At 39.8% G+C, this 22,557-nt stretch overlaps 1 protein-coding gene across 5 annotated transcripts in view; it reads right to left on the bottom strand.

The window, feature by feature from the left end:
* LOC113094876 (interleukin-1 receptor accessory protein-like 1-B) overlaps window positions 1-22,557 on the bottom strand; it is a 179,569-nt gene that overhangs the window by 142,371 nt on the left and 14,641 nt on the right. For all 5 annotated transcript variants that reach the window (XM_026260503.1, XM_026260504.1, XM_026260505.1 and 2 more), the window contains exon 2: window positions 22,527-22,557. This exon is cut by the window's right edge and continues 68 nt beyond it. In XM_026260503.1, coding sequence (XP_026116288.1) covers window positions 22,527-22,557 — 31 coding nt within the window. The remainder of the gene's footprint in view (window positions 1-22,526) is intronic.

Here is a 22,557-nt window from a genome sequence, read left to right as displayed (position 1 = left end):
GACCTTGAGCCAAAATCTCTTCACCAAACACCAGTGACTTGTACATATGGATACAGTCCTTTTAGACACATCCAAAACTGTTGCAACAGAAATTATTTAATATATGTAAATTATGAATTATGTTTTCATCTTTGTTGCCACAGTCTTGAAAGTGCCTTTGTCTGTTCTAAAGAAGGGAGTGTCCTAATACTTTTGTCCATAAAGTGTATTTAAATACATCACTAACAACTAGTGTTCTCTTCCTTCCATTTCAGTAAATACAGTTGTCCCAACCTGAATTCTTTTAATTCAGTCGTAGAATTAAATTGTCACTCCTGTGAATGACTGAACTGTGTGTGTACAGAACAGGAATCAGCTCATGTATATGTGTGTGTTCATGTTTGTGGCTACAGAGATTTATATGACTACAGCATATTTCATTTTTCTGTATGAATTCCACACAAAAGTAATTTGACACACAACAAAGTATAGCACATTCACAAGAAGATGACAAGATCATAATAACTAATGTATGAGTTGCCACAGAGATTTGTATTCACTATTTTTTACATCTGCTTTCACACAGAATCTTCACTTGTCTCTGTTTCTGAAAGCTGTCACTCAAGCAGCAGAAGCACACACCAAATCTGCAAAACAAACTCATCATTAGTGGTCGACCGATATCGTTTCTTTAACAATCAATGCCGATATATTGGAAAGCAGAAGGGCCGATAGCCGATATAAAGCTGACATGTGTGTGTGTGTGTGTGTGTGTGTGTGTGTGTATATTATATATATATATATATATATTAGATGTCAAGTGATGTATTGGTCTTGCAGATTAATCGGCACCGTTAGTTGAATGCGGGAACAATCGGTTATTGGCAAAAATCCATGCCGATATTTTCCTGGGTTGCTTCCATTGCTGGAGCGTCTGAGAATGGTCTGTCTTCATTATAGAGTGTGAGAGCGGCCTCTAGTGGTTAAAATCACTGATGCTACATGCTGAACAGAGAGAAACTTTAGACCCGGATTTAAATACAGCCGACAGAAAATCCTGCTGCGCCTCAGATTACCATTCACATAGTTTTCCACTAAATGATATTATATTCACCCCGAATCATTGTTAATGTACATAATGAATTGTATATTGAGCATTGTGGTAAATGGACTGCATTTATATAGCGCTTTCAACAGACCACATGGCCATCCAAAGCGCTTTACAATCCACTTTACATTCACTCATTCACACACCGACCGCGGTGTCTGCCATTCAAGGCACATCCAGCTCGTCGGGAGCAGCTGGGGTTAGGTGTCTTGCTCAAGGACACCTCCACACTTGGTCAGGTGGAGCCGGGGATTGAACCAGCAACCTTCCGGTTTGTAGACAACCTACATGAACCACTGAGCCACTGCCGCCCCTCAGTTATCATTGAAACATTTGTCTTTCTGTGGATCTAATAAAGTCTTTATAGACTTAATATAAGTTTCATCTATAGAGCTATAATATAGATCGCTCTTTCCTTTTATTTATTTTTTTTATCCGGAACTCCAAACTTATATATGCCTCATTGTTCATGTTTGAAGTAAACTTGTGTCCATTTGGTGAATAAATAGACAGTTTTAGACTTGCGTTTACTGACCTAATAAACTCCTTTGGAGTCAAGCAAAATGTCACCGGGCCCACTCATCGTTTTAATCATACACTAGATTTAATTATATCGCATGGAATCGATCTTACTGCTATAGATATTGTACCTCAAAGTGATGATATTACAGACCATTTCCTCGTATCGTGCATGCTGCGTATAACTGATATTAACTATATGTCGCAGCGATACCGTCTGGGCAGAACTATTGTTCCAGCCACCAAAGACAGATTCGCAAATAACCTGCCTGATCTATCTCAACTGCTATCTGTACCCAAAAATACACATGAATTAGACAAAATTACTGACAACATGGGCACTATTTTCTCTAATACATTAGAAGCTGTTGCCCCAATCAAATTGAAAAAAGTTAGAGAAAAACGTACTGTACCATGGTATAACAGTAATACTCACTCTCTCAAGAAAGTAGCTCGTAGTCTTGAACGCAAATGGAGAAAAACTAACTTAGAAGTTTTTAGAATTGCATGGAAAAACAGTATGTCCAGCTATAGACAGGCTCTAAAAACTGCTAGGGCAGAGCATATACACAAACTCATTGAAAATAACCAAAACAATCCAAGGTTTTTATTTAACACAGTGGCTAAGTTAACAAATTACCAGATGCCACCTGATTCAAATATTCCACCAACGTTAAATAGTAATGACTTTATGAATTTCTTCACTGATAAAATAGATAACATTAGAAATACAATAGCGAATGTAGATTCTACAGCATCTAACACTTCAGTTTCATCCATCGCACCCAAACATAAACTGCAGTGCTTTACAACCATAGGACAGGAGGAGCTAAATAAACTTATCACTGTATCTAAACCAACAACATGTTTATTAGATCCTGTACCCACTAAATTACTGAAAGAGCTGTTACCTGTAGCCGAAGAACCGCTTCTCAATATCATTAACTCGTCGTTATCTTTAGGACACGTCCCAAAACCATTCAAGCTGGCGGTTATCAAGCCTCTTATTAAGAAACCAAAACTAGATCCTAGTGTACTGGCAAATTATAGGCCTATTTCAAATCTTCCATTTATGTCTAAAATTTTAGAAAAAGTTGTGTCTGCTCAATTGAGCACCTTCCTGCATAAAAATGATCTGTATGAAGAATTTCAGTCAGGTTTTAGGCCCCACCATAGCACAGAAACTGCACTTGTTAAAATTACAAATGACCTGCTCCTTGCGTCAGACCAAGGCTGCATCTCATTTCTAGTCTTACTTGATCTTAGTGCTGCGTTCGACACCATAGATCATGACATACTCATAGATCGATTACAAAACTATACAGGTATTCAAGGGCAGGCTCTAAGATGGTTTAGATCCTACCTGTCCGATCGCTACCATTTTGTTTACTTAAATGGGGAGTCATCTCATTTATCATCAGTAAAATATGGAGTGCCACAAGGATCCGTCCTAGGTCCCCTTCTATTTTCAATATACATGTTGCCCCTTGGTAATATTATTAGAAAATACGGAATTAGCTTCCACTGTTATGCTGATGATACTCAGCTATATATATCAACGAGACCAGATGAAACTTCCCAATTATCTAAGCTAACAGATTGTGTTAAAAATGTAAAAGATTGGATGACAAAGAATTTTCTCCAATTAAATTCGGATAAGACGGAGATATTAATTATTGGACCAAAAAACACTACACAGAATCTTGTAGATTACAATCTGCAACTAGACGGATGTACTGTAACTTCCTCTACAGTCAGAAATCTGGGTGTTATATTAGACAGCAATTTGTCTTTTGAAAATCATATTTCCAATGTTACAAAAATTGCATTCTTCCATCTTAGAAACATTGCCAAGCTACGAAACATGTTATCTGTTTCTGATGCAGAAAAGCTAGTTCATGCATTCATGACCTCTAGACTGGACTATTGTAATGCACTTCTAGGTGGTTGTCCTGCTTCTTCAATAAACAAGCTACAGGTCGTCCAAAATGCAGCAGCGAGAGTCCTTACGAGGTCAAGAAAATATGATCATATTACCCCAATTTTACAGTCTCTGCACTGGCTACCTATTAAGTTCCGCATCAGTTACAAATTATCATTACTTACCTATAAGGCCCTAAATGGTTTAGCTCCTGTGTACCTAACTAGCCTTCTACCACGTTACAACCCATCACGCACCCTAAGGTCACAAAACGCTGGACTTTTGGTAGTTCCTAGGATAGCAAAGTCCACTAAAGGAGGTAGAGCCTTCTCACATTTGGCTCCCAAACTCTGGAATAGCCTTCCTGATAATGTTCGGGGTTCAGACACACTCTCTCTGTTTAAATCTAGATTAAAAACACATCTCTTTCGCCAAGCATTCGAATAATGTATCTTTTTAATTGTGAGTGTAGTTGCATCTGATCAAAGGTGCATTTTTATTCATTAGCTTGGGTTAAACTAATTTTACTTTGTTGGATCAGCAGCTATGCTAATGATGTCTGTATTTTGTTTCTATGTTTTGCCACGGGATTCACATCCCGTGGTAACTAGGATTTACACAAGCTCCAGTCTGGATCCAGAACACCTGAGAAGAGATGATGCTGACCCTCAGAGGACCTCAGATGATGCTAACCCTGAATGAACAAACAGAACTAACAATTATTCCTAAATGTGTGACTTAATCATATAATAACTTAATTAATAATATTGATAGTTCATCGTCTAGCTGACTACGTCTTGTATTATTATTATTTTTTAGTTTTTCTAAAATCCTGTCAAATGTGCACAAACTACTAGCTACTACTAAATATTGTAGAAACATAATTTTCTGTAAAGTTGCTTTGTAACGATTTGTTTTGTAAAAAGCGCTATACAAATAAACTTGAATTGAATTTTAGACTGCTGTGCGTCCGGAGTGTGTGTGATACCGGTGAGTTCTCCTAGACTCAGCGCTGCTCTTTTATTTTGATTAGACAATCATTAAGTGTTCAAGGATAGAAGCAGTTAAAGTGTGAGACTATACATTGGGTATAATTGTAGGGCCCTATGATTTCCGTGATGCAGAAAACGTGGAATCCAAACGGAATTCACAGTTTAACGTGGAATGCCGCGGAATTGGTCAAATTTTGAATGAATTAATCAAAAGTAGGTCATTACACTTCAATCAAGTCATGATATGGACTAGTATCTGTTACTATTAAGCTGCAAAAGTCAATTTAAATATGAATCCTGCATTTTCTGCCTGACTGTTAATGAATGGCACAGATGCAAGGTTTCAGTTACACCGAAGAGCAAATAAAAACACAGTCCAGTGCTGTACAACTGTTCCTAACTCACGTTTTTGGACAAACAATGTTAGACTCATTCTCATTGGTGTCACATTAAAATTGGAGTCCATATTCAATACTGTCCACAGGTTTTATGAAGGTAAACTTAAGATTTTAAGACCATTTTCGTTTAAGCATATCATTTTTGATTGGGAGTCCAACCCTCTAACCATTAGGCCACGACTTTTCTCTAGTGTGAATATCTTGAATTGGCAAAACTTTAAAGTTTTAACATATAACTGGTAATACACCTACATTATTTTTTGAATTCATTACACAAAATAGGGTTAAATAATTCTGCTGTTTGCTCTGTTTAAGACCCACAGAAACCCTCCCGAGTTAAAGCTGCTCCAGAGACACGGCTCGTCCGCTCAGCGCTGTCGTCTTCTCAGAGACGTTATCAGAGTCCAGCTCTTCTTATCGACCCACGGTCAGGACTTAGCAGAACTCACAGCGGCGCTATCAGCTGCTCCAGCGCCGGAGTTCACGTCTGTCTCAGGAGAGACACATTACACACACACACACACACACACAGAGAGACACACATACACACACATACACATGCACATACACACACACACAAACACACATCGTATGATTGTATGCTGATAAATTTGGTGGAAGAAAACACTTGTCATTTGGATATCACGCCCCTAAAAAAACCCGGTTTCGAAGCTCCGCCCCTAGTCTCAGCCTCAGACGTCACGCTCATGGACCGATGGTGAAATCCATATGGGACTCAAAAGTGGAAACACTTCAGGAGTGTCGAAGTTGTCATTGGATTGGTTGAATTATACAGGATTTTTGGTACAAGGCATTATTGTGGCAACATTTCCAAGCCTCAAACCTGACGCTGAACACAACAAACTGTGATTGGTTGTTTGACATGTTCGTCACATGGCCTCATGGGCGGGGCTTGGCCAATGAAAGCTGCCATAGAGACTAACTTGGCCCTAGAGTTTACGACACAGAGAAACGAAACCCGGCAAAAAACAAAGTACAAAAGTAAAAAGTAATCTCTTGAAAGAGAAACTGATTTTACTCAAAAAACACTCATTAACCTTGTTATTGCAAACATTAATCTAGATGTAATTTATATGTATATTAAAATACTGGTAAATATAAACCCTCAAGCCTAGTTCCCCTCACTCTACAACAAATATTCAGAACAAAACAAGAATGGAAAATAAAGTTTTTATAAAAGTATATATTAACTATACACTTTTTATATAGTTTAATATATACATTGGGCTCATGAGCCTGTCTCATTCCCCAGGAATCAGAATGTTTCCATTCTTGCCATATTTGTAACATTTGGTTGCTAAACTATAATTAATTGTGTAACTTAAACATGGCTTTATACTTCTGTCATGTTCTAATGTTGTTTGAGTGCTGCACGCTCATTTTTACAGCAGTCCTTTTAAAATAAACATTTATGATCAGTTGACTGCATTTTAGTGAAAAAAATTATAATAATAACTTGTGTACACGAGCTGAGGCCAGATGTGAGATTTGATCATAGCCAGTGCTCACGTGTATGTTGATAAATACAAAGTTTTGTGTTGAAATGACCGTATGCACGTTTTTCTTCGTTTGGTAAACGAGGCGCTGTGTTTCTATCATATGAAGAAGTCAGGTCTTTACTCACAGACTTCACTGTCACACTTCATAAAGTCATATCGTATAGGTGAGTATGATATGAATAATAATATAATATAATATAAGAAAAATATGATTTTCAATAATAAAAACAAAACAACATTAATAGCACTGAAAAATAAATAAGTGTTTTTCTCTAGTTTACTAGGACAATTATTGAAAATAAAGATACATTTACTGTACATTGGAAGAAAAATGAATCCTGATTTTAAGTCTAAAAAAAATAAACTATCAAATAAACCTAAAATAGTTTTCGGTTAAGAAATTAGATAATTTTAGGGTGAACAGTCTTTTGAATGTGGAGCTGAAGCGATGCAGAAAGCTGAGAGGAAGTGAAGAAGAGATGAAACACCTGCAGCATCTGAGCGTCTGGAGGATGTTTGAGACAAACACACGCAGAAACAAGCTGTAATCCTCCTCTCCTCGCTCACATCAAAGCAAACTCTCCCAAACGCTTTAGCGCACGCTAATCTACCCCGCCGAGCGCAGATGGGTCTGGAGCACATTATAATCTCAGGACGGAGCAGTCTAGCGTCACACAAACACACAGCACTGCACTTCACCAGAGACTACACAGACATCACAGCAGTGAAAGAAGTGCTAAAGAAGGCGATTTGATGCTAAACGTTGCTAAATGACGTTATGATGTCACTCCATAATTTGCAAAACACAACACACAGCTCTCTGTGTAACACACACATATAAGAGGAGTTCATTTTATGGCAAAGGTGTTTGCAAATGTTTGCTTTTAAGATGGGTTCTTGAATTTGTGTGTAAAGTTACCATTTTCGTAACCATATCATGAAAATGGGGATTAATTGTTTAAGGATTGTCCACTGATGCACTCATATTGCTCATATCTTCATGAACTCACAGCAGATGATGTGAACTCCTACATGACGAGGTCCTCACAAACACTGATCGTCAGCTTCATCTCAGCATGATTAATACACACATCAGCACACGATCACTGAAGAAATGACTTCATCTACTGCAAAACCACTCTGAATAACAGAAACGTTCAGATCTTTAATATTCATCCACAGGAGAAATTTGAGAATGTCCTGAATCTTGATTCAGGTGATCACATTTGAATTCAGGAAACAAACAGGATGCAGAATTACATTTCCTGTTTGAAACAGGTAGAATTCAAATGAAATTAAATTCAGAGAAATTCATTGATCTGCAAAAAAAGCAAAACAAACTTTGAATAATGTCCTGTGTGAAAGTGTACAAACAGTTTAAAAGTCTTTTGGAAGGTTTTATAGTCTACTGAAGACAGATGTACAGTTCAGGAACACACCGCAGCTTTACAGGAGACACAATCACAATCACAGCCAAAAATATCACAAAACCTCACGCAGGGGATGATTTCAAATCAGTTAAAAGGCCAGCAAAAGTGATCTGTCATGAGATGAAGGAGAGGCGAGGAGGAGGAGGCTCAGAAAAACACATCTGAACCTGATATGCAGAATTTATTGATCTGCAGGTCCTGAGCGAATGAAACAGCAGAGAATCATGGGAAACAGAGGAGCATGATATAGATTCCTCACACAGGACAGAGATAAATACACAGGATAAATCTGACAGAGATCCGGAGAGTCAGGATAAATCACAGCGGTTCTGACGCGACTTCATTCTGAGACGCAATTAAACACCAAACGAGCTCCTCAAGCAATGAGGCGAGGAGACGCCACAGCTGACCTAAAAACCTCTCTCCCAAAACGGGAAACGACAGGTTATTTTCTTTCATTAGAAACAGGCGTGACTAAATCGGCTGCTGAATGGAGCTTTCCCAGCATGCAGCGGGGCGGATCAGAGACAGACGCGAGTGAAGCAGGAGAAAAGCCCAGCGCCGAGCTTTTCTTCTGAACGGAAAGGAGACGGCTGACTGTTGGAAAGGCGTCCAGGCGTCTAAAGAAGACGTTCATTAAGAGAACAAGTGCACAGTGTTCCAGAACACCAGACAGACGCCGTGTTTCAAACCTTCATTTGTGTGAGTCATTAAAGAGTTCTGAAACGAGCCACACACTGAGAGTCTGACGGGAACCGGCGACACACACACACACACTTACACTCTCACACACACACACACACACTTACACTCTCACACACTCACACTCACTCACACAAACTCAGACACTCACAAACACAATCACACACACTCACAAACACATGGTCACACACATACACTCTCACACAAACTCAGACACTCACATACACACATACACACACACACACACACACACACACACATGGTCACACACACACACACACACACACACTCTCTCACACACACACACACACACACACACACACACACGTTTGTTTTTGTGTAAAGTGTGTTCATCCCATAGGTGTAATGGTTTTTATTCTGTACAAACTGTATATTCTATCTCCCTTCACCAACCCTACACCTAACCCTAACCCTCACAGGAAACTTTGTGCATTTTTACTTTCTCAAAAAAACTCATTCTGTATGATTTATAAGTGTTTTGAAAAATGGGGACATGGGTTATGTCCTCATAAGTCACCCTCTCCTTGTAATACCTGTGTCATACCCATGACATTATACACACACACACACACACACACACACAGACACACACACATATGCATGTGTAATGTAATGTGACGTGTAACTTTTCTAAGCTGTTTAAGAAACACTGAATCATTCTGTAATGAATCATTACTAACAAATCTTTCTACTGCGACTGTTTGAATCGAGCGAAACCAGTTGATATTAACAATACTGTGTAAATTTAATCTTGACAAACTATATATCATAATAAAGATCTAAGGCTCAAGCATCGACGACAGATCGTTGTTTTTCAATGGAAAGCTTATAAAGACTGTATTTGCTACATTTGTGTAAGCAGTACACATCAAAACATGAAGAATGGAAACGCTGTACATACCAGATTCATCGTAATAACGAGTCATAAACACATCCACAGCTGTAAATCCCGGTTTAGTTAGAAAGGTAAGGGTCCACTGAATGACATCTCATAGAATACATTTAGTCCAACGAAGCAATAACATTGTAATATGGATCATAATTCCTTTGTTTATGTTCCAGTTCTTCAGCGACAGAACTGTTTGTGTCCGTTACAGAATAACTCACGCTCAGAAAACTGCATCTTGGTAGTAAAAAACGGCACGGTTTTGCAGCGTACAGTGTCACAAACAGAATGAGACAATCCACTGAAATAAAAGTGAAAGATAGGAGGAAGATTGTTTATTTGAATTCTAGCGCTCTGTGCAGTGATGGGCAGGTCAATGTATTAATAACCCGCACCCGACCCACATTTTCAACAAACTCGCCAGACCGCGAAAACAGAAAATACTGTACCCGACCCGCTTCCTGACCCGCATTTTTTTAAAGTAGTAAATGCTCATCATAGCGTCATTAAGCCATAGACATAGGAACTAGGCAAAAAAACACTTAATATATTCTAATTTTGTCAAGAATTATAAAAAAATTGTCAATAAGCTCATAATATGTACTAAAATAGTCTAGTCTGGCTATGTCTATGTTGATGTTTCTGCAAGTTCAGCAGACAGTGAGGCTCGGGTTTGTTCCGATCTGAGCTCGTGAGCGGAGAGTGCAGTTCTGAATATACGCTCCTCTCACTCATTCCGGGGGGTCTCGCTCAACACAGAACGGCCTGCTGGTTCCACAATACACACACACACGCGCGTCGTTTTCTCCTTTCCAAAGCGCTTGTGCAGTTGCGCTCCTGACGCGTCTGTCATAAGCATCCATCAGCTGCGATATCTGTTACAACGAGGACATTTCAGTAATGGATTGCTACCACCAAAAAACCCTCGCTGTAACACTGCTACAAGATTTATTTATGAAGAAAAGTAAAATAAAACTCTGCGGTGTTTTGGTGCTCCCCATTTTTAAAAAACAACGGGTATTTTCACCCTGAAGGAAGCGGATTGATTCGGTTCTTTTCACATGACCTGGTGCACTTGCATCATTTTGAAAAGCTGAGATATTTTTAACTAGATGTGGTGCGGACGCTCCTGGAAAAACGAGCGTGTCTCTTCCATTATGAGCGCGCATACCGCATTTGAAATAACGAACTTGAGCACAAAAAAATACATGATATGTGAATGGCCCCTTCATCGAGCTCCTTCATCCATCTAAATGTTTACTTTCGGTTAACGGTTAAACGGTCACTATGAGGATCCCTAACTGGCATATACACATTATAAAACATACAAAATTAATTTATTTTAAGCCACACAGGTCAACATGTTGTAATTTCTTGCTCTGAAACTGCCATAAAATAAAATACAAGTTTATTGATCTTTGAAAAGATGTACCTGCATTTACCTGCGTTACCTAGTGTAAATTGTTATTGAAACTCTCATAATGTTTTACTTGATTATACATTTAGTCAGGAATTATAGTTCGGAAAAAGTCTAACTAGTAAAATGTTTACACATTATGTGAAACCTAATACAAGTATATCAATGAATAAAAAGAGACTTACTCAGGTTTATGATCTCTGTATTCAAGCGTTCTTCAGTGAAACATTATAATCACAATATCCCGCTCAGCGCGGGGGCATGCTCACATTAGATATAAGAAAGGGAGACGTGAAAGACTGGACATTGCGTTGTTTTCATATTACTTTATCACAGAATATTTGTTTTTTGCAGCACTTATTTAGTTTAAAAGTAGACATGTCAAGCTTTCTACAGATATCTCTCATATCTCTTTGTTGAGTATTCACTGAGTTACAGTTCATTTTAATGAGGCATTTCTAAATGAAGGTCACCGCAGATAAAGGCTGCTGACAGCACACCTAGTTTGTTATCTTTATTTTATAAATGCACAAAGTTTTGTTGCTATTATGTCTGTATACAAAAGGAGAGCCTTCACAGATTTGATTGATGTATCGCTCTTATCTGTTCGATCAAAACTGAAAGTGTAATTTAAGTTGTTTTTTGGGGTTATCAGGAAAAAATGCCTCATCACGCATATATTCGCGTTAATCGACTCCAGAGGGTTAAGTTAGGCAGGGCACTTTCAGCTGAGGGTCCCATAATGGGGGTCTGGTTAACAGGTTAATGCCACTCAGCGGGTGTCTCACGTGGCTCCTTGGGGTGAACAAAGGCCTTCCGTAGCAAATCATTGAGTTTTTCTAATAAAAATATCCATATTCAAACATAATAATCACATTAATCTAGCTTGTGCTCAGTGTTGTAAACGAATCAGTTCTGGGGGAATGGCGTATGAGGTCAGCGTTGAGCAGGCGACGTGAGTCTTGTAAAAACCAACGTTTGTTAACAGAAGCAACGGAAGCTAAGTTTCCTCACTTTATCAAAGGAAAAGCAGTCTCCTCTTGGCTTTTATCGAAATCCTCCCACATTCTTCTTTACAAATCCTCATTTTGTACTACTAGTAAGTGACCGTTGTTTGGATCTCTCCCGAGCGTCCGTGTGCATCTCTTCTGAGCGGTGCATGCGCAGGGCTGACCCCATTCCCCCAGAACTGCTTCCGGTTACAACAGTGAGCCCCCGGAGCCACGCGAGACACCCGCTGAGTGCCATTAAACAGCCTGAAAGATCAAAGACCACTTTTAATATAACTCTGACTGGATTCGTCTGAAAGAAGAAAGACATATACATCTAGGATGACTTGAGGGTGAGTAATTTATGGCTTAATTTTCATTTTTGGGTGAACTAACCCTTTAACTTAAACTAGGCCTATGCTTTAATCGATTTATTTATTAATTGTATGCAAATGGACAACTGTCTAAAAGTCTTTATTAGTAGAAAGGATTGGTATGGACTGTCCAGCAGAAAACCAGACTGAGGGCCACACAGCCTAAATATGCTTCTCCAGCAATGAGAAATAACTGATGCCTAAACCAGGTTAGACACCTGCAACAGCTGCTTTAGACTGGGACACAAACACAGTTTCCAAACAGACAGTTCATAATGCTAATGCTAACGCTAATGCGCAGGGACAGAAAGCAGGACTGGGACAGACAGCCGAGACACGCGCACAGCTGCTGGAGTTCAGACAGCTTTGTTCCAAACATAGTTGAGTCTCTATTGGCACTAATGAGGTTCATGCATATGCAATATCAGCAAACATATTCAATCGGCTGATATTCACAACATTGTTATTATGAGATCAAAGGCTCCTCTGTCCAGAGATCGAGGCTGGTCAAACGATAAACACGGGAGCTGATCGATATTATGGTTGAAAAGTGTGTGAAATCAACAGCTTGTCCAAAACACGACTAAATAAATATGTCAGGTTAAACAGCCACAAGCTCTGGGTTCACTGGGATGCAAACAAGCGAACAGCCAATCAGACGCACTCCAGAATGGGAACAGATAGGAAATCCTTCCCCAGTATCTCTGTCTTGTTTTCCGGTTTAAATGCATTATATGGACAAAAGTATTGGCACCCCTTCTAATGAACAGGTTAGACTAATTGGACAGGAGCCTTTTCTTTACAAACTCTTCACCAAACACCAGTGACTTGCGACCTCTATCTGTTCTAAAGAAGGGAGTGTCCTAATACTTTTGTCCATATAGAGTATGTACTGTACAAGTCACTGGTGTTTGGTGAAGAGTTTTTGGCTCAAGGTCTGCATTTAAAGTCACAGCAGACCAGTCAAGTTCTTCCACACTGACTCAGTCAATATTTTCTTTCTGAACCTTGCCTTATACACAGAGGCATCGTCATGTTAGAATAGAAATGGCTCCGGTCCAAACTGGTGCTATAAAATCAGTCTGGAATTTCTCAGGACTTCTTAGGTTTATGTCATTTTGCATCCTGTAAATGTGTCTTGCTTTAAAACGGTTTAGATGTTTGTACTGGGAAACTCTGGAAATACTAAGAAAGAACCTCATGTTTTGCTGATTGTGAGCTTCATGCAGCTTTTCAGTCAATGGAGGTGAACAGATTTTCCTAAAACACAACTCCATTCTTTCATTCTGTGTGCAAGTGTGTGTTTCTGCAGGCAAACCAAAATAAAATCAAATGCTTTCCTGTTGACAAATCCAGTTCAGGCACTACACAGCGTCTAACAGGACGAGGGGATAATTGGAATCAATGTTCAGGATTATGAGGACAAATCTTGTGTTTGATATGGCAGCAGAGCGAGCGAATGTGTTCTGATCAATAGCAGCGTTTGTGTTGGATCAATGTTCACAGCAGCTCAAACTACAGGAGCTAAATGTGTAAGTGAGCCGCCGATGAGTCGATGCCATCAGACTGGACGCCGCTGAGAAGATCGAGACGCAGATAACCTGTCTGCTAACACACACGGAGCTTCAGGACTGTGTGTGTGCTGGCTCTGTTGCTAGGGTGTTGCTAGGTAAGTCTCCTCAGTGTGTTGCAGGGAGATCTGAATTTATTTTATTTCTGCTTTCTGAACTGTTTATAAAAGTAAATTAGGTATTATCTCATTATATATGCGCTGATGTGCATGCATCTCCAGCACATACATCTGAACTCTGGATAAAGCCAGGCAAGGTTTTTGCCCTTAATGTTTTGTCTTAATTAAGAATGTATAATTTTGCAATAGAATTTAGGACAAAAATCTAGGGCTGTACAATTATTCAAATTCATATTGCCATATGAACTAGTTTTAGCAGCAAAGCTCTTGTCTGTTTTATGACAATAAAAAATAAAAAAATGTATAGAGAATAATTTTCTATTTTATTTTGATAGTATTAAAAGATTGATTCAACTGTTAATGGTTTTATGAATGAATTTGATCATTTTTTTGATGACAAAAAACATAAAACTAAATCATAGATTAGAAAATTTGCGGAGAATTTGAGAATTTTTCTTTAATAAAACAATTATTGTTAAAATAATTAAATAATATACTAAATTGTCAATGTTATTAATTCAATTGATTAGACAATGATTAAGCTATTAAAATGGAATCCAGGAAACTAAAACAAAACATAAAAAAAAAAAATGAAGTGTACCTGGAGGAAAAAGCCTGCACCGCTCATCTTGTGCTGTATGTTTGTGAGGAAAAACAGTCCTCTGAGGAAAACAAAACCCTGGTCCTGACCGTTCTCATCGTACATTACTGAAGTCACGTGTTTAGAGCGAGTAAAATCACTGAAAACTGTTGTGGATTTTCTACAATTACGTGTGTAGAGAAGCAGTAATGGCTCCTCAATATCTGAATCCTTCACTGCCTAAAGCTCATTAGCAACAGCACATTTAATCTGCAGAATTGGCCACTATGCGAGTCTGTCTCTCCGAACACGTTCAGGAGCGTTTATCTGTGTTTCAGAGTGATTCGCTCGTCTGCCGTCTGAAGGAAAACACGCGACGGATCAGGAGTGTGCCAGCCTCGTGTTAGTAAAACTGGAGACGGATCGATGCAGCTGTAATAATCCGCTCATACATGATGCATATGAGAACAGATGATCACCACACACATCATCAAACATGTGCCGAAGAGCCCATTAGCCAATAATGGACAAACACAATTAACATCATCACAATTACATTCCCTGACGGCCCGGAGGACCCACACACAGACGGGGCTTGATGTGTGATTAACCATCATTACACTGCAGAAATTAAACTGTGTCACATGAAATATGAAGAGAGATGAATATCATTCAGCTGCTGATCGTGAAACATCACCAAAAACACATCCGCAGATCAAGAGGGAATCTAAAGGAATCTGTCATTCACACACACACACACACTCGAGCACGGGTCTACCAAACTGACCTACCAATGACAGAGGAGGAGTGTTCAGGACACAAAAAGCGTTGCACAATAAATAAATCAATAATGAGACTGTAGGTGTGTGTGTGGCCAGCGCCTGACGCATCCAAACATTCATGACAGAGAAGAGCAGACGCTCACATGTTTCTCTCCTCCGCTGAAAACTCATTTCTGTATCGATCATCAGACTCTTCCAACCACAAAATCCCAGCTCTCGCTGCCCATCTCACCAAATTGTCAAATCATCTCCACTAAGCAACGCGAGAAAGAAAGAAGAAAGCAATTTATCGGTGCAGTCAACGAAAGAAAAGCCAGAAGCAGGATTTGGTTTTCAGCAGTTTTCTCAGCGTACACAGCCTTTCTGACAGCCACAAAATAGCGTGTCTATTTTCAGACATTAGTGCCGGATTCATGTGGATCTGGAATGATGCATTATGGATGTTTGATGCTGCTGCTCTCACCGCTGGAGTTCCAGACGCATCCAATCAAAACCGTCATGATGATGATTTACTAAACTGAACCCAAGTGTGTCACTCTCAGAGTGATGAAGATGAAGAGCAACACATCAGTCAGTTTAACACTAACTAGCTGCACACACACACACACACACACACACACACACACACACACACAGACACTCTCTCTCTCACACACACACATACACTCTCTCTCTCTCTCTCTCTCTCTCTCTCTCACACACACACACACACACACACACTCTCTCTCTCTCACACACACACACACACACACACACTCTCTCTCTCTCACACACACACACACACACACACACACAGAACTGAACAGAACTCAATAAAGTGACTGGCGGGGCACTGAAGGAATTGACCCGAGGGGGAAGTCTAATTATAAATGAATTTGCAGAATAGATTCCAGTTTTGAAAACCTGCGCTCACAAATTTGATTTGTTCCAGTCGTGTCACCATATGCTGGTATCTCCCAGGGCTCACGGAGACCGACAGACGGCTTCAGATCTTCCCAGGAACAGGACCAAAGCATCTCTTAACTAACATCTGACACGTTTCTCTCTCTTTCTTCCGGTGACAGATCATGTATTTAACAGCCTTTAATATCAATTATAAGGAGACGAGACAAACTCTAAATGAACCGGGCTGTGCTGATGTGCCTTGTTCAAAACAATCCCTGTCTCCTCTGATTAGTGGCTCTTTGTTCATCAGTATGTGTGTGTTTGTGTGAGCAGAACTTATGATGGAGTATATCCTAACACTCCTGAAGCGTCTCAATCCATCAGAGACCAGGAGAGAAGAAATGAGACAGTGATAAAACTAACATACAGTTTCTGAGCCATAGATGTCATGTGACTAATGAAACAGCTGCTCGATGATCATCACAGATTCATACGCTGCTTATGAAGATCAGAAAGCACTGAACTATGACGAGTGTCAGCGGTGGACTACAGGTCAAAGACAAACCACCAGCACTTGGTCTTATTCAAGTGTTTTCTTCAATCATCAGAAGATCGATGAAGCGAGTCGCGGCTGAGAGATGATCGTTATGAGAGGCGTGTGAATCACATCTCGCTCTATTGATGCAATCCATCTGACGATCACACTGATGAAGACCAGCAGATCCACGTCAGTCCATAAAAACTTATTCATTGTGTTACTTAGTCACTTTTTATGGAAAGTAATGCACTGAGTTACTTTTATATAACTTTTTCTCATCTGGGCTGGGCTTGCTTGTTTGGTTTTAATATATAAAGTTCTATTTTGGGCAAATGTAGAAGCCCTTTTGCACCACACATGAAACGAACACGCCTCAGGCTGAAGTTAATGTAAATTCACGTCTGTACAGAAGAAAGCTTTCAGCTGCTGCTGTTCTGGAGCACATATCATGAGGTGAGCGTGTGCAAATGAAGATCTCAGCTGTTTTTGGTCTATCATGTGCTACACGAGGGTTTTTCTTCTGAAAAAGCATAATGATGTTCACTCAGGTGTTTGATGACCATCAGCGCTCTGAACGTCTCTACTCGCGCTGAGCTGGTCAAAGCACATGTGTTTTAATAGATGTGAAATCTGTGCAGATATGAAGAGCTGTGCGTTTGCTCCGTGAAAACACACGTGTAAGCTGAAAACAACATCAGTGTTTCTGCTGTACATCTCTCATGCCTCTGCACAAACACACGTTCATCTCTATGCTGCTCTGAACAACAGCACATTCACATTCAACACTCTCTCTTTCTCTGTTCACTGTTTGGTTTACGGACCTCAGACAAATAATCCTTCACTTTACAGTTCAATCGATATCCTTCAGCTCCGTGTTCACGTGTCCTCTATTATCGTCCTGTTCATTAACCCTTACATACAATTGTGTTTGTAAATTTACACCCAGTATCTGCAAAATTTTAAAGATACGCTTATTTTTTTATTTTTTAGTCCTTCCTTGAATAAGCTCTTTAATTTAATTAGCACAAAGGACTCAGATTGTTAATACTGTGGCGTTTACTCGATGATCTGTGATGTCTGGTGATAGTTGTTCACGAGAGGAAAACCCTCCTCCATCATCTTCTGAACATCTGATCTCTTCTCAGTAGTGATTTAATGATGTTGAGATGATGTATTTCTCACTAGAACGACTGAGAGACTCAAACACAGCTCAGGATGCAAACACACTGCATTAAGAGTCTTTAAACGGGAAGATCAGTGTGTATTGTTCTTAGTTCTTTATTATTACTGCCCTTCAGAAGATACTGGAGGTATTTGCATATTTATATTTATAGCATAAAATAAGCACAGTGTGTGTAACGTATATGATGTTCATCATTCACAGATGCGTGATGAATGGGTCGATTTATACCTGACCTTTCACTCGAAAGATAAGAGGAAGTAAATACCATTAAAGGTCACATCCTGTGCTTTTACTGTCCAGCAGCCGTTTGTCTGGAGTAAAGTCACACGAGCTGATCCTGGACCAGACGGATCTCCCATCAGGCCGTGTTTGTTGTTCCTCAGGGATCTTACTGTAAGCATCATGTTCACCTGCACTTCCACCTTCAGAGTGTTCCCCGCCGACACAGATTAGTCCTGATCACAGCAGAGACACATCCCACAGACACCAGCCACCTGGACCTCAGCGGGACAACAGACTGACACACACACACACACACACACACACACACACACACACACACACACACACACACCTCTCCACACACACACACACACACACCTCTCTCCACACACACACACACACACACACACACACACACACACACGCAAACCCCTCTCTACACACACACACACACACACACACACACACAAACCCCTCTCTACACACACACACACACACACACACACACACACACAAACCCCTCTCTACACACACACACACACACACACACAAACCCCTCTCCACACACACACACACACACACACACACACAAACCCCTCTCTACACACACACACACACACACACACACACACACCCCTCTCTCCACACTGCATTTATAGACATTCTGAACTCTATTGGTGTTAGACAACATGTTTCAGGACCTACTCATTGTCGAAATCATACTCTAGATTTAATACTGTCACATGGAACTGATGTTGATAGTGTTGAAATTATTCAGCCAAGTGATGATATCTCAGACCATTATTTAGTTCTGTGTAAACTTCATATAGCCAAAATTGTAAATTCTACTTCTTGTTACAAGTATCGAAGAACCATCACTTCTACCACAAAAGACTGCTTTTTAAGTTATCTTCCTGATGTATCCAAATACCTTAGCATATCCAAAACCTCAGAACAACTTGATGATGTAACAGAAACTATGGACTCTCTCTTTTCTAGCACTTTAAATACAGTTGCTCCTTTACGCTTAAGAAAGGTTAAGGAAAACAGTTTGACACCATGGTATAATAAGCATACTCGCACCCTAAAGAGAGCAGCCCGAAAAAATGGAGCACAGCTGGAGGAAAACAAAACTAGGGGTATTTCGTATTGCTTGGCAGGAAAGTAACCTATCCTACAGAAAAACATTAAAAACTGCTAGATCTGATTACTTTTCTTCTCTTTTAGAAGAAAACAAACATAACCCCAGATATGTATTCAATACAGTGGCTAAATTACCGAAAAATAAAGCCTCAACAAGTGTTGACATTTCCCAACACCACAACAGTAATGACTTTATGAACTACTTTACTTATAAAATCGATACTATTAGAGATAAAATTGCAACCATTCAGCCGTCAGCTACAGTATCACATCAGACAGTGCACTAAAGACCCCCTGAGGAACAGTTCCACTCACTCTCTACTATAGGAGAGGAAGAATTGTATAAACTTGTTAAATCATCTAAACCAACAACATGTATGTTAGACCCTATACCATCTAAGCTCCTAAAAGAGGTGCTTCCAGAAGTCATAGGTCCTCTTCTGACAATTATTAATTCCTCAGTCATTAGGATATGTCCCCAAAACCTTCAAACTGGCTGTTATTAAGCCTCTCATAAAAAAAAAAAAAAACACAACTTGACCCCAGAGAACTTGTTAATTATAGACCAATCTCGAATCTCCCTTTTCTGTCCAAGATACTAGAAAAGGTGGTATCCTCGCAATTATATTCCTTCTTAGAGAAAAATGGTGTCTGTGAGGATTTCCAGTCAGGATTTAGACCGTATCATAGTACTGAGACTGCTCTCCTTAGAGTTACAAATGACCTGCTCTTATCATCTGATCGTGGGTGTATCTCTCTATTAGTTTTATTGGATATTAGTGCTGTGTTTGACACAATTGACCACAACATTCTTTTGCATAGACTTGAACACTTTGTTGGCGTTAATGGAAGTGGATTAGCATGGTTTAAATTGTACTTATATGACCGCCATCAGTTCATAGCAGTGAATGAAGATGTATCATATCGATCACAAGTGCATTATGGAGTACCTCAAGGCTCAGTACTAGGGCTGCTACTCTTCACGCTTTATATGTTACCCTTGGGAGATATCATCAGGAAACATGGTGTTAGCTTTCACTGTTATGCTGAAGATACTCAGCTCTATATTTCGTCGCGGCCTGGTTAAACACATCAATTTGAAAAAAAGAATGGAATGCATAGTCGACATAAAAAAACTGGATGACGAGTAATTTCTTACTGCTAAACATTTTTCCCATCTCAAAAATGTATCTATATTACGGCCTATGCTCTCAATGTCAAATGCAGAAATGTTAATCCATGCATTTATGACCTCAAGGTTAGATTATTGTAATGCTTTATTGGGTGGTTGTTCTGGACGCTATGTAAACAAACTACAGCTAGTCCAAAATGCAGCAGCAAGAGTTCTTACTAGAACCAGGAAGTATGACCATTATTGCTCAGTCCTGTCATCGCTGCACTGGCTCCCTATCAAACATCGTATAGATTTTAAAATATTGCTTATTACTTATAAAGCCCTGAATGGTTTTGCTCCTCAGTATTTGAATGAGCTTCTTTTACATTATAATCCTCTACGTCCGTTACGTTCTCAAAACTCGCAATTTGATAATACCTAGAACATCAAAATCAACTGCGAGCGGCAGATCCTTTTCCTATTTGGCGCCTAAACTCTGGAATAACCTACCTAACATTGTTCGGGAGGCAGACACACTCTTGCAGTTTAAATCTAGATTAAAGAACCATCTCTTTAACCTGGATCACCCGGATCCAGTACGTATCCAGACCAGATGGTGGATCAGCACCTAGAAAGGACCTCTACATCCCTGAAAGACAGCGGAGACCAGGACAACTAGAGCCCAGATACAGATCCCCTGTAAAGACCTTGTCTCAGAGGACCACCAGGACAAGACCACAGGAAACAGATGATTCTTCTGCACAATCTGACTTTGCTGCAGTCTGGAATTGAACTACTGGTTTCGTCTGGTCAGAGGAGAACTGACCCCCAACTGAGCCTGGTTTCTCCCAAGGTTTTTTCTCCATTCTGTCACCGATGGAGTTTCGGTTCCTTGCCGCTGTCGCCTCTGGCTTGCTTAGTTGGGGTCACTTCATCTACAGCGATATCGTTGACTTGATTGCAAATAAATGCACAGACACTATTTAAACTGAACAGAGATGACATCACTGAATTCAATGATGAACTGCCTTTAACTATCATTTTGCATTATTGACACACTGTTTTCCAAATGAATGTTGTTCAGTTGCTTTGACGCAAGGTATTTTGTTTAAAGCGCTATATAAATAAAGGTGACTTTGAATAAAGGTGACACACACACACACACACCTCTCTTCGCACACACACACACACACACAAACAACCCCCCCTCTCTACACACACACACACACACACACACATCTCTACACACACACACCTCTCTCTACACACACAGATACATTGACACAATGCAATCGCTAGCTCTTTACCCAATTTTAACCTGACCCCTCAAATTGTTCTTTAAAGGACTCTCAGAAAGTGAGGACCGGACAGAATGTCCTCATTTAACAAGACTGTCCTCACTCCGATGATCTCAAACCTCTATTCCCCAGACTTACACTGTTTTTAGGTACAGCCTGTAATAAACACCAAATCATAACCCTAACACTCATTTTGAATACATTTTTTGCACCAACAGGAAACAGACAGACATACAGGAAGTGAGATTATAATTTTCCTACATTTATACATACAGCAGAAAATCTCTTTCAAACAGTACTAAACTTTGAACTAAAGCCAGTTTGAGAACAAAAACACAGGGTTCCCATCCAAGAACAAATTAAAGAAACAGCTTTAAATATAAAGGTGCATTTCCATGTTGTCTGCATAATATAAAAAATCAAAATCCATGAGCATACATATGAATCTGCTTCACCAAGACACAGGAAAATTAAAATACATCAATACAGAGTATTATTAGAGCAACAGATAATGCAAACACTGTCACGCAGAGGAGCTCTGTGTCTGATGAACACAGATGTGAATGAGCTCAGATCACACACACACACACACACTTCACGACCTGATGCCTTGAGAAAACCTTCAGAAGGACATCCTGAACACACAACCCAAGAGCTTGAGCAGGACTAACACACGGATCTGAAGGAGAACAGCGAGAAACTGAAAAACACTTCAGAGAAGCAGTGAAGAAGATTTACTTCTGTCTCCAGAATCACAAACTAGAAGGAGTCGCCGGTCCAACGATCTGACCAGCAGAGGACATCACGATCACGAAGAAGGTGAGGTGTTTCTTACCTGAGCCGCGCTTGGACACCACTTTCAGACT

This window comes from Carassius auratus, unplaced genomic scaffold (genome assembly GCF_003368295.1).
Source record: "Carassius auratus strain Wakin unplaced genomic scaffold, ASM336829v1 scaf_tig00215471, whole genome shotgun sequence".
In the NCBI taxonomy this organism is placed as follows: Eukaryota; Metazoa; Chordata; class Actinopteri; order Cypriniformes; family Cyprinidae; genus Carassius; species Carassius auratus.
The sequence above is the reverse complement of the archived record's forward strand: the minus strand, read 5'-3'. Positions and strand labels throughout refer to the sequence as shown.